A 15,997-nucleotide genomic window follows, 5' to 3' on the forward strand; every position below is an offset into this window, starting at 1 on the left:
CATGTAGATTCACTTAGAATAATAGATATCTTTGTAGGAAGTAGGCTTTAAGCAAAATAGATATTTCTGGGTGGCAGGACGGCATGGCAGTCAGCATAGCTATAACAATGGCAGCATTCTGCGCTCAATTCCACCATTGTCCGTAAGGACTTTGTATATTCTCCCCACGACCACGTGGGTTGCCTGTAGGAGCTCCAATTTCCTCCCACATTCCAATGACGTACAGGTTAGTTGGTCACATGGATGTATTCTCACTGGAAGGGCCTGCATCTCAAAATAAAGAAGAGTAGGCTAACTGGAAAGACAGTTAACCCTCATGAACTATCCTTGAAGAGCCTGTTATATAGCATGTTTGCAGAATAGCTAAGAGCCTATTGAAATTGCGATTTATCATATCCTCACAGGGAGGTGTACTAGATTCTTGTGTCAGATATCATCCCCCAGTTGATAGAAAGCTCATGAAGATTCTAATTGTCCTGAGATGCTTACCAAGCTTAACTTCTGCATTCTCGGTCAATAACACATTCTGTCCTTTGATGTCACGATGGATGACGTGGTGAGAGTGAAGATGGGCCAGTCCCTGCAGGTACAATTTAATGAAATGGAACAGTGTAAGTTACATGATGGACCACAAACGTTGGCGGAGATGGTATTTACTTTGACTCTACACTGATCACAAATGTGCTTTAGATCATATGACAAGGAGACAAGAGCAACCGTTAACTGGGTACGCTGCATAAAGACAAAACAAACAGATTATTGCGTCAGGTTTTGTGGCCTCTTTATGGGAAGGCTGTGGAAGCTTTAGATAGGATCCAGAGGAGTTTTGCCAGGGTGCTGCCTGGATTAGGGAGTATATCTTAAAAGGATAGGTAGAGTGAGCTAGTGCTTTTCTCTTTGGAGCAAAGAAGGATGAGAGGCGACTAAATAAAGGAGTACGAGATGATAAAAGGCATAGATTGAGTAGATACTCAAATAGTTTTTCCCAAGGCAGAAATAGCCAATATAAGGAGGCATATTTTTAAGGTGATTGGAGGAAAGTATTGGGGGGATGTCAGAGGTAGGTTTATCACACAGAGAGTGGTGGGTGCTTGAACCTACTGCCATGGGTGGTGGTAGAAGCAGATATGTTAGGGACATTTAAGAGACTCTTAGGCGGGCATATGGGTGAAAGAAAAAATGTAAGGCTATGGGAGGGAACGATTAGATTGATCTTGAAGCAGGTTAAAATGTTGACACAACATCATGGGCCAAAGGGCCTGTACTGTACTGCAGTGTTTTATGTTTGAGATGCAGGAGTAGAAGGTACCAATCTCTGCAGATGCTGAAATTCGGAGGAAAAATGAGAGTTGCTGGAGGAACTCAACAGGTCAGGCAGCATCTGTGAAGGAAACATTTTGGGCTGAGACCCATTATCTGGACTGAGCAATAGAGGGAGATCATCTATATGCAATGTTTGAAAACTCTTTCAGGCTTAAATCTCAGATAATTTACAAAGATTTCAAACTACAAGAATGACCAGCTACTTTAAAATATTAAGAACCTTAACTCCCTTGAAACCCTCCCCCTTTAAATACTCTCAAGTTTACTCTAGTGCTAGCCGCAATCACCATTCAAGGCATTTATAACACTTCAGATATTTAACACCACAGGTCTAAAATGGTTGGCTCGCCTAATCATCAGTTCAGTTATTTTAGCCTTAACATAAACATGCCTTTGGACCTTCTCCATCATTTAATACATTCATGGCTGACTCTCTTTCTCAGTGTCACGTTCCTGCTCTTGTACTCTTGATGTATTTTACATTCAGAAATCAATCAACACCTCTAAATATGTTAACTGTCTTTCTGTGGTAGAGAATTCCACAGGCTAACTGCCCTCTGAGTGTAGACATTTCTCATTTCAGTCCTAGCTTTATAGCCACATCCTGAGACCATGACCCTTGATCTAGAACCACCCCTTCCAACGCACCAAGCCAGAAGAAACATCCTACCAGAAAAAGCATCCAACTTGCATCCAATCCTATCTGAATTTTAGATTTCCACTCATTTTCTAAACTCAAGTGTATATTCTTCATTCTTAACACCATATTTTGCATTCTGTTATTGCTTTTCTCTGCAAATCCTGATCTGATTACAAGATCTATAGTATATGGTTGGCATGTATGGTTGGTTGCATGGACTTTCACTATACCTCAGTACAATAATAAACCAATTACAAGTCTACTTGACTCAATCTGCCTTTTCCCTTGTGACTTTGAGAGTCTGAGGCCAAGGAAAGTGGACTGTTCTGCACTGTTGTCACTGGAAAATGTGGCAGCACTTGTGGGCTGCTTCCAACACATCCTTGGGTGTGTTGGTTGTTAACACAAATGACACACTTCATTATACGTTTCCATGTACATGAGATGAATAAATCGGACCTCACATTCTGCAATGACAGAGCCCCTCCCACAAAAACTAGCCCTTTAATGCCCAACTCCTTAATCACTGGGACCTCAACAACCACTTCAGGACCTAGTTCCTCAACATTCCCCAAATCCTCTTGTCATTGTTAAACGTCAGGTAGGAGGTACAGGAGCCTGAAGGCATAAGCTTAGCGATTCAGGAACTGCTTCTTCCCCTCTGCCCTCCGATTTTTGAATGGACATTAAATCCATGAACACTACCTCACCACTTCTTTAAAAATTTCTGTTTTTGCACTACTTATTCTAACCTAACTATTCAATATATATATAATTACTGAAATTCTTTTTTCTCTATATTTATCATGCATTGCATTGTACTGCTACTGCAAAGTTTACAAATTTCTCGACATATGCGGGTGATCTTAAACCTGATTCTGATTCGTAACCCACTCAGCAAACCCCACCAAGCATTGTGTATACTTTCCCCACAAACACTCAGCTCTTCAATGACTAATCATTCACTGAGAAGTCAAAGGTCACAAGTCAGAGGTCATGAATCACAGGTCACATACCTCTGGAAGGGAGGTGGTGTATTTATCATTGGAACTGGAATAGAAATTGGCTTATTGATATTTCGTGTGCCAAGGTACGGTGATACACTTGTCTTGCATACTGTTCAGATAGATCAATTTCTTAGTGCATAAAAGTGGTACTAGGTAAAACAATAACAGAATGCAGAATAAAGTGCAACAATTACAGAGAGAGTGCAGTGCAAGTAAACAATAAGGTGCAAGATCATAACGAGGTAGATTGTGAGGTCAAGATTCCATCTTATCATATGAGGGAACCATTCAATCATCTTATAACAGCGGAATAGAAGCTGTACTTGAATCTGGTGGTTCGTGTTTTCAGGCTTTTGTATCTTCTGTCCAGTTGCAGAGGGGAGAGCGAAAACAAGATGGTAGAGTGTAATTTAAGAGGAGAGCAGATAGGATTAAAATGTGATACCTGCCCCACATTGTAGCAAAGCATAATGATTGAAGCATATTCTTTGAAAAATCTTCAGCCATTGCTTAAACTTCAGATTGTTGGACTGAATACACAAATTCACCTTGGAGGATACAGTTAATAAAAATCACAAGCTTCAAAGTTCAAAATAAATTTATTTTCAAAATAATTCATAAGTCACCATATCCTACACTGAATGATTTTTCTTGAAGGCATTCACAGGAAAACAAGGAAATACAATAGCATCAATGTAAAAGTATACACAGTGACTGAGAAATGTTGATCACAAATGGTCCAGTGTAAAATCATTGAAGTAGCAATTTTATAGAACGAGTTTTCTAATTGCTATTCCAACATACCCGTAGAACTTCCCGACAGATGTATGCTATCCAGTCCTCCTTCAAGCTGTTGCCTTTGGTTTTCTTGACCAGGTCAGTGACAGAGCCTGCTCCACAGAACTCCATTACCAGCTGTAAATAAAAGTAAAAGGAAACATGGGAAGATGAGTTTCCATTGTATAGCACATCCTTATGTTGTGTTGGTTGTTAACGCAAACAACACACTTCACTATATGTTTTGATGTACATGTGATAAGTAAATGAATTTGAATCTGAGTCAAATGTCCACAGCAAAGATCTGGTGCCTTCACGATTCCAGGTCACTGGCACAGACATTCCTTCATTACTCCTTTATAAGAAGAAATATTCTGCTGAACTTCAAAGTTATTATCAACGAATGTATAAACGAGACAACCTTGAGATTTGTTTTGCTTACAGGCAGTCACAAAGCAAGGAACCTGAAGCAACAGAATTAAAAAAATAAGACCAACCCCTAGTGCCCACAGGGAAAGAGCAAAAAAAAAACCACAAAACAAATCATATAAACAATAGAAGCAGGCAACAACGACAGCATTCCGAACCGAATTGCGTCCTTAGATCCAAGTCCCTGGAGCAGGCCCAAAGCCTCACTATTCAGTTCATCACAGTAGCGGGGCAAATCACCCACAAAGATTGCAGTCTCGAAGCACAGCAGCCAGGGGCAGTCCCTCAGCCTTAGCGTTGCGGCGAGAGGAGCCCCCAGACTATCTGGACCGGCGTCTAACTTGTCTCAAACTTTGTGTCTCTATGATTGACGACAAAGCTTTTAGAAAGAAAAGGGGATAGTAATTGGTGTAATGTGAATATGGTATTATTCTTCAGTACTTCCAATTCACCGTTCACAGATGAGTAACATACTACATCAATCTCATTTCCTCCATTGTTTGGTCCAAAGACAATCAGATGGTATTGCTGTCATGAAAGATATGTTAAGTTCACTTATAAAGATCCAGGACATTAGTCATACTGTGAAACAATCATTGTTTTTCTCCTTTACACTCATATATTGAAGAATAACAATAAACAATCTTGAATCTTGATCTACTGAGATTCTACTTATTTATTTAGAGATACAGTGCAGAACAGGTCCTTCCAACCCAACAACCTGCACCGCTCAGCAACTCACCTGTTTAACCCTAGCCTAGTCACAGGACAACTTACAATGACCAATTAACCTACGAACAGTCATTGGACTGTGGGAAGAAACCGGAGCACCTGGAGGTGACACACGTGGTTCGAGTGGAGAACATATAGTTAAAAGCTCCTTACAGACAGTGTCAGAATTGACCTCCCTCCCCCAAACTGTAATAGCATCGCACTAACTGCTTTGCCACAGTGATGCCCCATCTTTCAACCAAATAAGTGAGAAGACTTGGCCTTGGACTGCTCTGTAAGCAATACTAATGTGTTGAATGACTAGACAGGCCTTTGCAAAAAGACAAGGTAACTATTCAAGATTTTCCAACTCTTGATGTGATCCAGCCTGCCACAGTAACCTGATATCCATTTAAGAAATTTAGTAAGTAACTGTGCACCTATAAAGAGGCTTTGTTACCTTGTAAAATTTAAACAAGCCCAGTTCCCGAGAAATCATGAAGCCTCAAATTGTAAGATATAGGAGCAGAATTAGGCCATTTGGTCCATCAAGTCGGCTCTGCCATTTCATCGTGGCTGATCCAATTTTCCTCTCAGCTCCAATCTCCTGCCATCCCCCCGTATTCCTTCCTGTCCTGACCAATCAAGAATCTATCAACTTCTGCATTAAATACACATAAAAACTTGGCCTCCACAGCTGCCTGTGGCAAAGAATTCCACAGATTCATCACTCTCTAGCTAAAGAAATTCCTCCTCATCTCCATTCTAAAAGGACCTCCTTCTATGTTGAAACTATGTCCTTGACTCTCCCAGCAAGGGAAATACCCTCTCCATGTCCACGCTATTTATTAAGGCCTTTCACTATTCGGTAGGTTTCAATTAGACTACCGATCATTCTTCTGAATTCCAGTGAATACATGTTCAGAGCCGTCAGACGCTCTTCATATGACAAAATATTCAATCCTGGAATCATTTCCGTAAACTTCCTTCGAACCCTCTGCAGTTTCTCCACATTCTTTCTAAGACAAGGGGCCCAAACCTGCTCACAGTATTTCAAGTGAAGCCAATCAGAAAACTATCAACTTCTGCCTTAATTATACCCACAGACTTGGCCTTCACCACAGTCTGTGGCAGAGCATTCCACAGATTCACTACTCTCTGCCTAACAAAATTCCTCCTTAACTCTGTTCTAAAAAGTTGCCCCTCAATTATGAGTCTGTGCCTCTAGTTCTGGATACCTCCACCATAGGAAACATCCTCTTCACATCCACCCTATCTAGTCCTTTCAACATTTGGTAGGTTTCAATGAGCTCCCCCGCTCCCAGCATTCTTCTAAACTCCAGTGAGTACAGGCCCAAAACTGTCAAATGCTCCTCATATGTTAACACTTCTATTCCCAGAATTATCCTCGTGAACCTCCTCTGGACTCTTTCCAATACATCCTTTCTGAGATAAAGGGCCAAAAACTATTGACATTACTCCAAGTGTGGCCTGACCAGTGTCTTATAAAGGCTCAGCATATTGATTTCATATTCTTGAAATAAATGTCAACATTGCATTTGTCTTCTTTACCACAGACTCAACTTGTAAATTAACCTTCTGAGAATTTTGCACGAGGACTCCTAATTCCCTCTGATATTTAAACTTTCTCCCCATTTAGATAATAGTCCACACTATTGTTCCTTTTACCAAATGCATTTTCATAAATTTCCCAACACCGTATTCCATCTGCCACTTTTTTGCTCATTCTTCCAACTTATCTAAGTCCTGTTGTAATCACGTTGTTTCTTCAGGACTATTTACCCCTCCACCTATCATTGTATCACCCACAAACTTTGGTCCAGGTGACTTATCCACCTTAAGACCTTTGAGTTTGCCTAGCACTTTTTCCTTTAATAGTAATGGCACCCACTCCTGCTCCCTGATTCTCACGGACCACTGGCATACAGCTAGTGTCTTCCACAGTGAAGACTGATGCAAAGTATTTATTAAGTTCATCTGCCATTTCTTTGTACCCCATTACTACCTCACTCCACCATTTTCCAGGGGTTCTATATCAATTCTCACTTCCCTTTTACTCTTTATATAACTGAAAAATCTTTCAGTTTCCTGCTTTATATTATTGGCTAGTTTTCCCTCATGTTTCATTTTTTCCCTTTTAGCTTATTTAGTTGCCTTTTGTTGGATTTTAAAAGCTTCCCAATTATCACACTTCCCACTCACTTTTTCTACTATATATGCCCTTTCCTTGGCTTTTATGCCGTCCTTAACTTCCTTTGTCAGCCATGGTTGCCCCTGCCCTTTGCCTACTTCTTGTGTGGGACATATCTATCGTGCACCTTGTGAACTATTCCCAGAAGCCTCAGCCACCTTTGCTCTGCTGGCACCCCCACCCGAATCCCCCTCCAATACACCTGGACATGCTCCTCTTTCATGCCTCTGGAATCCCCTTTATTCCATTGCAATACTGATACATGCGACTTATGCTCCTCCCTCACAAATTGGAGTATGAAATCAATAATATTATGATCACTGCCTCCTAAGGGTTCTTTTACATTAAGCTCACTGATATGATCTGGGTTATTACACAACACTCAATATAAGATAGCCTTCCCCTAAGTAGACTCAAGCACAAGCTGCTCTAAAAAGCCATCTTGTAGGCATTCAACAAATTCCCTCTCTTGTGATCCAACACCAATCTGATGTTCCCAATCCCCTTGCATATTGAAGTCTCCCAGTCAAATGTGTCATTACCTTTATTACATTCCTTTTCCAGTTCCCTTTGCAATCTCAACCCCATATATTGGCTACTATTTGGAGGCCTATTTGATTCCCATAATGTTGTTTTACCCTTGCAATTTCTGAATTCCACCCACAAAAAAATCACCGTTCTCTAACCCATGTAGTTCCATCTCCTACCAAAAGAGCCACACCACTACCTATGCCTTCTTGTCTGTCCTTTCAATACAAAGTTTATCCTTTGATGTTAAGCTCCCAACTATGGTCTTCTTTCCACCATGACTCAGTGATGCCCACAACGTCATATTGATCAATCTTCAATTGAGCCACAAGTTTGTTCACCTTATTCCGAATGCTACATGCATTTAAGTACAGCACCTTCAGTCCTGCATTCCTTGACTTTCTGAATTTTGCCTCTGTGGTACAATTTAACTCTGCTCTGTCTGCATTTGTACCTCATCATTGGTTTGTCCTTCCTTACATTCATGTTACACCCATCATGTACTTATAAACCTGTTGGCTCATCCTCAGCACTATCATACTAGTTCCTATCCCCCTGCCATATTAGTTTAAACCACTCCCAACAACTCTAGTAGACTTGCCTGCAAGAATATTGGTCTCCCTCAGATTGAAGTGCAATTTGTCAATTTGCATCTCATTTTTTGTATTTTCTCTCCATTTAGAAAATAGTCAACCCTTTCATTACTTCTACCAAAGTGCATGACCATACACCTCCTGACACTGTATTCCATCTGCCACTTCATTGCCAATTCTCTTAATCTGTCTCAGTGTTTCCTTCTACTTCCTCAAACTACTCACCCCTCCACCTATCTTCATATGATCTACAAACTTTGCAACAAAGCCATCAATTCTATTATCGAAATCATTGACATATACCATAAAGAGAATCGGTTCCAACACAGACCCCTATGGAAAACCACTAGTCATCAGCAGCCAACTAGAAAAGATTCCTTTTATTACTGCACTTTGCCTCCTGCCAATCAGCCACTGCTTTATGCATGCTAGAATCTTTCCCATAATACCATAGCTTGTTAAGTAGCCTCATCAACAGTCTTCTGAAAAGCCAAGTACACATCAGCCAATTCCCTGTTGTCTATCCTGCTTATTACTTCTTCAAAAAGAATCCAACAGACTTGTCTGGCAAGATTTTTTCTTGAGGAAACCATGCTGACTATGGCTTATTTTATCATGTGCTTCCAAGTACCCTGAGACCTCATTCTTAACAATCGACTCCAACATCTTCCCAAACACTGACATCAGACTAACTGGCCTATAATGTCATTTTTTTTCTGCATTGCTCCTTTCTTGAAGAGGGGAGTGACATTTGCAATTTTCCAGTCTTCCAGAACCATTCCAGAATGTAGTGATTCTGGAAAGATCATTACTACTGCCTCCACAATCTCTTCAGCCATCTCTTTAAAACTCTGGAGTGTACACTATCTGGCCTTTCAGTTTCCCAAGAACCTTCTCTCTAGTAATGATAACTTTACACACTTCATGACCTCTGATACCTGGAACTTCCACCATACTGCTAGTATCTTCCAAATTGAAGACTGATACAATATATTTCTTCAGTTTGTTCGCCATTTTCTTTTCCCTATTACTACCTCTCTAGCATCATTTTCCTGTGGTCCAATATCTACTCTCTCCTTTCTTTTAGACTTCATGTATCTGAAGAAAATTTTGAAATCTTCTGTAATATTATTGGCTAGCTTACTTTCATATTCCATCTTTACCTTCTTAATGATGTTTTAGTTGCCTTCTGTTGGTTTTTAAAAGCTTCTCTATCCTCTAACTTTTGCTCTATTATATGCCTTCTCTTTGGCTTTTACGTTGGCTTTGACTTCCCTTGTTAGCCACAGTTGTGTCATCTTGTCTTTAGAATATGTTTTCCTTGTTGGGATGTATATATCCTGTGCCTTCTGAATTGCCTCCAGAAATCCCAGCCATTGCTGCTCTGCCATCATCCCTGCCAGTGTTCTTTGCCAGTCAGTTCTGGCCTACTCCTCTCTCATGCCTCTGTGAATCCCTTTACTCCACTCTAATACTGATACATCTGAATTTAGCTTCTCCTTCTCAAATTTCAGGGTGAATTCAATCATATGATAATCTTTCTCCTAAGGGATCACCTGCCCTCAGGGTACTTTTACCTTAAACTCTCTAATCAATTCAGATCCATTGCACAACACTCAATCCAGAATAGCTGATTCCCTTTTGGGCTCAACTACTAACTACTCTAAAAAGCCATCTTGTAGGCATTCTAGAAGCTCCTCTTCTTGGAATCCTGCACCAACCTGATTTTCTCAATTTACCAGCATATTGACATCACCCATGACCTTTGTAATATTGTCCTTTTGGCATGCATTTTCTATCTCCCGTTGTAATTTGGAGGCCACATCCGTACTACTGTCTGGAGAATCTGTATTTTACCCTTGCAGTTCCTAGCTCTATCCACAATGATTCAACATCTTCTGACCATAAGTCACCTCTTTCTAATGATTTGATTATATTTTTTACCAACAGAGCAACGCCACCCCCTCTGCCTTCCTGTCTGTCCTTTCGATACAATGTGTATCCTTGAATATTAAGCTCCCAGCTACAATCTTCTTTCGGCCATGATTCAGTGATGCCTACAGCATCATGCTTGCCAATCTGTAACTGTGCTACAAGTTCATCTTCCCTATTCCATATACTGCGCACATCCAAGTATAACATCTTCAATCCTTTACACCCTTTTCAATTTTGTCCACCTTTTATGTGGCAACTCATCCTTGTTGACTGCAATTCTGCCTATCAACAGCTTCTCCTCACTACACATTGCCTCTGTTAGTTAAACAACTACCTCATCTTCAGCACTATCTCTCTGGTTCTCATCCCCCTGCCAAAAATCTGCAAATACGAAGAGGTTGTCAAGAAAATTGTGTGACAGCGCGGAAGAAGATTACAGAAGTAGACACCTGCACAATATAATTCCTGTTAAGTAAATCTGATATTTTGAAACACTGAAGCAAAGTCTTCCTAATCGTCTGTAATTGCTGCTGCAAACAACCTGGCTGTGATTTGGATAATACCATTAACAAACAGTGGCCACTTTGTCAGGCACACTTGTACACCTGTTTGGTAATGCAAGTATCTAATCAGCCAATCATCTGGCAGCAACTCAATACATAAAAGCATACAGGCATGGTCAAGGGGTTCAATTGCTATTGAGACCATACATCCAAATGGGGAAGAAAGAAGTGACTATCACCGTGGAATGATTGTTGGTACCAGACGGGATGCCTTGAGCATCTCAGAAACTGTGACATCCTGGGATTTTCATGCATTACGTTCTCTAGAGTTTACAGAGAATGGTGTGAAAGCAAAAAAAAAAATCCAGTGAATGGCAAAAATGCCTTATTAATAAGAGAGGTCAGAGGACAGTGGCCAGACTGGTTTCAGCTGACAGGAGCACAAGTAACCATGTGTTACAACTGTGATGTGCCCAAGAGCCTCTCTGAATGCACAGCACATTGAACCTTGATGTTGATAGGCTACAGCAGCGGAAGATCATGAACAAACACTCAGTGGACACTTTATCAGTTACAGGAGGTACATAATAAAGTGACCTGCTGTGTGTACATTGACTATCAATACAAACAGGACACAGGATGTCAGAAACACAACGGATTCTGCAGGTGCTGGAAATCCTGAGTGACACACACAAAATGCTGCAGGAATTCAGCAGGTCAGGCAGCACCAATGGAAAGGGATAAAATGTCGATGTTTCGGACCAAGACCCTTCATCAGGACTGGAAAAGAAGGGAGGAGAATCCAGAACAAAAGGGTGAGTGGAGGGTAAGGAATACCAACTAGAAGGTGATAGGTGAAGCCAGGTCAGGGGGAAGGTGGGTAGGTGGGTGGGTGATGGAGGGATGAAGTAAGAAGCTTGGAGGTGATTGGTAGAAAAAATGAAGGGCTGAAAGGTGAAGGAATCTGATAGGAGAGGAGAATGGACGATGGGAGAAAGGAGGAGCTGCACACAAGTTATGATGTTCAGGGCAATAATGAACCTTAAGGAGTTGTGCCTATAAAGCTCCTTCTCCTCCACTTTCTCAGAACAAAATCAATGAAGATCTGTCAATCCAATCAGCTGAATTAAATAAATGGCCACATGAAGCCTAATAAATAAAGTATGTCATTCAACAACTAAGATGCAGTTTTGTGAAAAATGGACAATTAAGCCATTTAATATAAGCATTTCTTGAATGCTGGTTGACTGAAAAAAATAAGCTCTAATTTTGAAATGACCTTACAAAAATTCCTTTCATAGATTCAGTGACATTCTGGTATCAAGATTCAGGGCACTGCAAAGCAACTACCTCTTAGAAACCTTAGAGGCAAGGTCAACTGGCCATTTTTCAGGGAGGCAAGGGTAGTATAAAAGTAATGATCAAGTATTCCAAACATTAGGGGCAGACAGGGAAATGGAAGAGGCACTATTAATGACCCAAAGAATGGAAGGGAGTGTGAAGAGTGAACAGGGTAGGTTTCATTTTGCATCATAGAATAACGCAGTCCAAGGTGTGTTGTAGGAGTAGCCCGCAAGTGTTGCCTTGTTGGCAGCACCAACATAGCATGCCCACAAATTACTAACCATAAACTGTATGTCTTTGGAACATGGGAGGTCACGTGGATAATGTACAAACTTCTTACAGACAGCAACGGGGATTGGATGCTGATCTTACTCAGTGAATGTTTACACTAATTGCTATGGTACCCTGTTGCAACAATTGCCAAGCAGGCCTAGGTATTGCTGAGCAACTATCTAAACAGCATGGCGTAACAGAGATGTTCGGAGAAGATCTATGATAACGATGAAAAACTGAATGCAACACAGGTCAATACTTCATTGCAGTTCCCATATTATTTGGGTATTCAAATATTTTATTCTAGCAGCAGTGATACGACCAACTGCTTAGAATTTTGACAATCTATTAACATGGACGGCGAATTAGCTACCTAACAGAAAACAAAAACTGGGGACAAATAGGCCACTGGCAGATTCAGAAACTATAAACACAAGGGATTCTGCAGACTTTGGGAAATCTTGAGGAACACACAAAGTGCTGGTGCAACTCGGCACTTTGAGCCATGATCAAGGGTCTCGGCTGAAAATGTCGACTGTTCATTCCTCACCCTAGATGCTGCCTGACCTCCTGAGTGAGATGGCTTCCACTGTGATCCATGCTGAGGCCTCAGTGGCTTTAATCTATATTTTCAGTTAGTGGGGGAGAGAGTACTTTTGCTGATGATTGTGAAAAAGACACAACACCAGACAACAAATTTCCTTTCTATCTGCCGAGCTTTTGGATTTTATACTTGTCGAACAAATCCTTGACATTCACCTTTAGGACAAAACCATCAGTCAATCACGTTGAAGGATATCATATGTAACGCAAAAAAATCAGGGAATACAATACAACTCCAAATGACCTCAGAGAGAGCTAAATGTACAGTACACACACATTTCAAGTACCACCAGATTCTGGAATGGTTCCAGAGGACTAAAAAATTGCAGATGTTACTCCTCTCTTCAAGAAGGGAGAAAGGCAGAAGAAAAGGAATTATAGGCCAGTTAGCCTGACCTCAATAATTGGAGTCCATTGTTAAGGATGTGATTTTGGGGTACTTGAAGGCACATGATAAAATAGGCCTTAAGGGAAAATCTTGCCTGATAAATCTGCTGGAATTCTTTAAAGAAATAACAAGCAGGATGCACAATGGAGAGTTCCTGGATATTATGTACTTGGATTTTCAAAAGGCCTTTTACAAGATGCCACACACAAGCCTGCTAAACAAGATAAGAGCCCAGGGTATTACAGAAAAGGTGCGAGCATGGATAGAACACTGACTGATTAGAAGAAGGCAAAGAGTGGGAATAAAGAGATCCTTTTTGGGTTGGTTGCTGGTGACTAGTGGTGTTCCGCTGGGATCTGTGTTGGGACTGCTTCACTTTATGTTGTAGACATGACTTGGATTATGAAATTGGTGGCTCTCTGGCCAAGTTTGTGGATAATATGAAGACAGGTGGAAGGGTAGCTAGTGCTGAAGGAGCAGAGAGGCTGCAGAAGGACTTAACCAGATTAGGAGAATCAGCAAAGAGGGAGCACATGGAATACTGTGTCGGGAACTGTATGATGGCACACTTTGGTGGAAGAAATGTGGGCATAGACTTTCTAAATGAGGAGAAAATTTAAAAATTTGAGTTGAAAAGAGATTTGGGAATCCTTGTGCAGGATTCCCTGAAGGTCAATTTGCAGTTTGAACCAGTGGTGAGGAAGAACCAACAGTTCTTCAAGGTCAAGGAGCAGTTCACCTGTACAGCTTCCAAATTAATATCATGAACTCGGTGTTTGTGATATGACCTCCTCTACACTGGAGAAATGAAACATTATAGCACAGTACAGGCCCTTCAGCCCACAATGTTATGCTAACCATATAGCCAACTCTAAGATCAATCTAAACCTTCCCTCTCACGTACCCCTTAATTTTTCCACCATCCATGTGCTTACTTAAGAGTCTCTTAAATGTCCCTAATGTACCACTACCACCAGCCCTGGCAGGGCATTCCACACACCCACTATTCTCTGTGTAAAAAAACTCACCTCTGGTATGCCCTCTATACTTTCTTGCAATCACCTTAAAATTATGATCCCTTATATTTGTCATTTCTGCTCTGGGGGAAAAAATTTCTTACAACTCACTTGATCTATACCTCTTATCGTCTTGTACATCTCTATCAAGTCACCACACATCCTCCTTTGATCTAAAGAGAAAAGCCCTAGTTTATTCAAACATATGACATGCTCTCTAATCCAGGCAGCATCCTGGAAAATCCCCTCTGCGCTCTCTCTAAAGCTTCCACGTAATTCCTCTAATGAAACACAGACTTTCAGACATCTTGCCAGAATATTTCTGCTTAGTCTGAAAATGTGACCCTGAGATTTCACTCACCTACCCTGTTAGTTCTTTTCCCCATTCTTCACAGCGCTGCTTGCTTTTAATCTCCTACACCGATCATACTTTTCACATGTCTCATGAAGATCCACCAGCCGATAAAGCCTCTGTCTGTTATCAGAACATTCTGTTCAGTCATATTCTCCCGTTAATTTCCCCATCTCTTTTCTCACAATACCCATCAACTTGGGTTAGGGAATCTAGAACTAAGTTTACAGCAGAGACTCCCAACCTGGGGTCCATGGATCCCATGGTTAATGGGTGGGGTCCAGGGCATAAAAAAAGTTGGGAACCCCTGGTTTAGAGTGAGAGGGGAGAATTTAATAGGAGCCTGAGGGGCAACTTTTTCATACCTAGAGCAATCAGTATATATGGAATGAGCTGCCGGAGGCTGAAGTAGGTACATTAAAAATATTTCAAATGTACTTGGACAGGTATATAGATAGGGAAGTTTGAGAAGGAAATGGACTAAATATGGAAAGATATGGACCAGGGCTGCACATTAGTGTAGTGGTTAGCATAATGATTTATAGCCCAACTGTAATGTTGGGGTTCAATTCCTACTACTGTATGTAAAGAGTTTGTTATTCTTCCTGTGAAAGTTTGGGCTTCCTCTGGGTGCTCCAGTCTTCTCTCACACTCTGAAAACATATGATTTAAGGTGAGTAAGTCGTGAGCATGCTATCTTGCTGTTGGAAGCATTGTGACACTAGTGGGCTTTGCCCGCACATCATTGATGGAAACCATGCATTTCACGGTATCTTTTGATATACATGTGACAAACAAAGCTACTCTATATTCTTTAAAATACAGGCCGATGGGAGAAGCTTAGGTATAAATCTTGGTTGTTGTGGAGCAGCTGGACTGTACAGTCCATTTCTATGACTTGATAACTTCCTCAATTCTCCTGCTACCCAGTTGTACTAGGGGAAATTTACAGTCACCAAATAATCTTCCCACGTCACTTCTGTGTGTGAGAGAAAACCAGAGTACAGGGGGGAAACCCAAGAGGTCCCTGTTCAAGTATACAAACCGTGCAGCCCAAAGTAAACCATAACAAACAGTACACCTCTTCTGTGGTCTGTATCGCCCTTGGGACTTAGCATTGAATTCCTCAACTTCAGGTAACCAGTTTTACTTCCTCTCCACATAGGTTACGGGACATTTCAGTTTCAATTGTGGCTCTTTGTTTCATTTCTCTCCTGACTCTGATAGACGGTCTGCACCTGATCAGAGACATTCCCTCTGTATTCACCATACCTCCCCTTTTGAAACATAACAAGCTAATTTTCTTACTTTTCCAGTTCTGATAGACTAAAATACTAACATTCACATTCTCTCTCTTTATCCC

At 41.0% G+C, this 15,997-nt stretch overlaps 1 protein-coding gene across 5 annotated transcripts in view; it reads right to left on the bottom strand.

Moving 5' to 3' along the window:
• The window catches only part of LOC140204360 (mitogen-activated protein kinase kinase kinase kinase 4), a 356,637-nt gene that overhangs the window by 216,615 nt on the left and 124,025 nt on the right, over positions 1-15,997 (bottom strand). For all 5 annotated transcript variants that reach the window (XM_072271038.1, XM_072271035.1, XM_072271034.1 and 2 more), the window contains exons 5-6: positions 3,775-3,885; positions 490-580 (exon numbers count right to left, since the gene is read on the bottom strand). In XM_072271038.1, coding sequence (XP_072127139.1) covers positions 490-580; positions 3,775-3,885 — 202 coding nt within the window. The remainder of the gene's footprint in view (positions 1-489; positions 581-3,774; positions 3,886-15,997) is intronic.

This window comes from Mobula birostris, chromosome 10 (genome assembly GCF_030028105.1).
Source record: "Mobula birostris isolate sMobBir1 chromosome 10, sMobBir1.hap1, whole genome shotgun sequence".
Lineage (NCBI taxonomy): Eukaryota > Metazoa > Chordata > Chondrichthyes > Myliobatiformes > Myliobatidae > Mobula > Mobula birostris.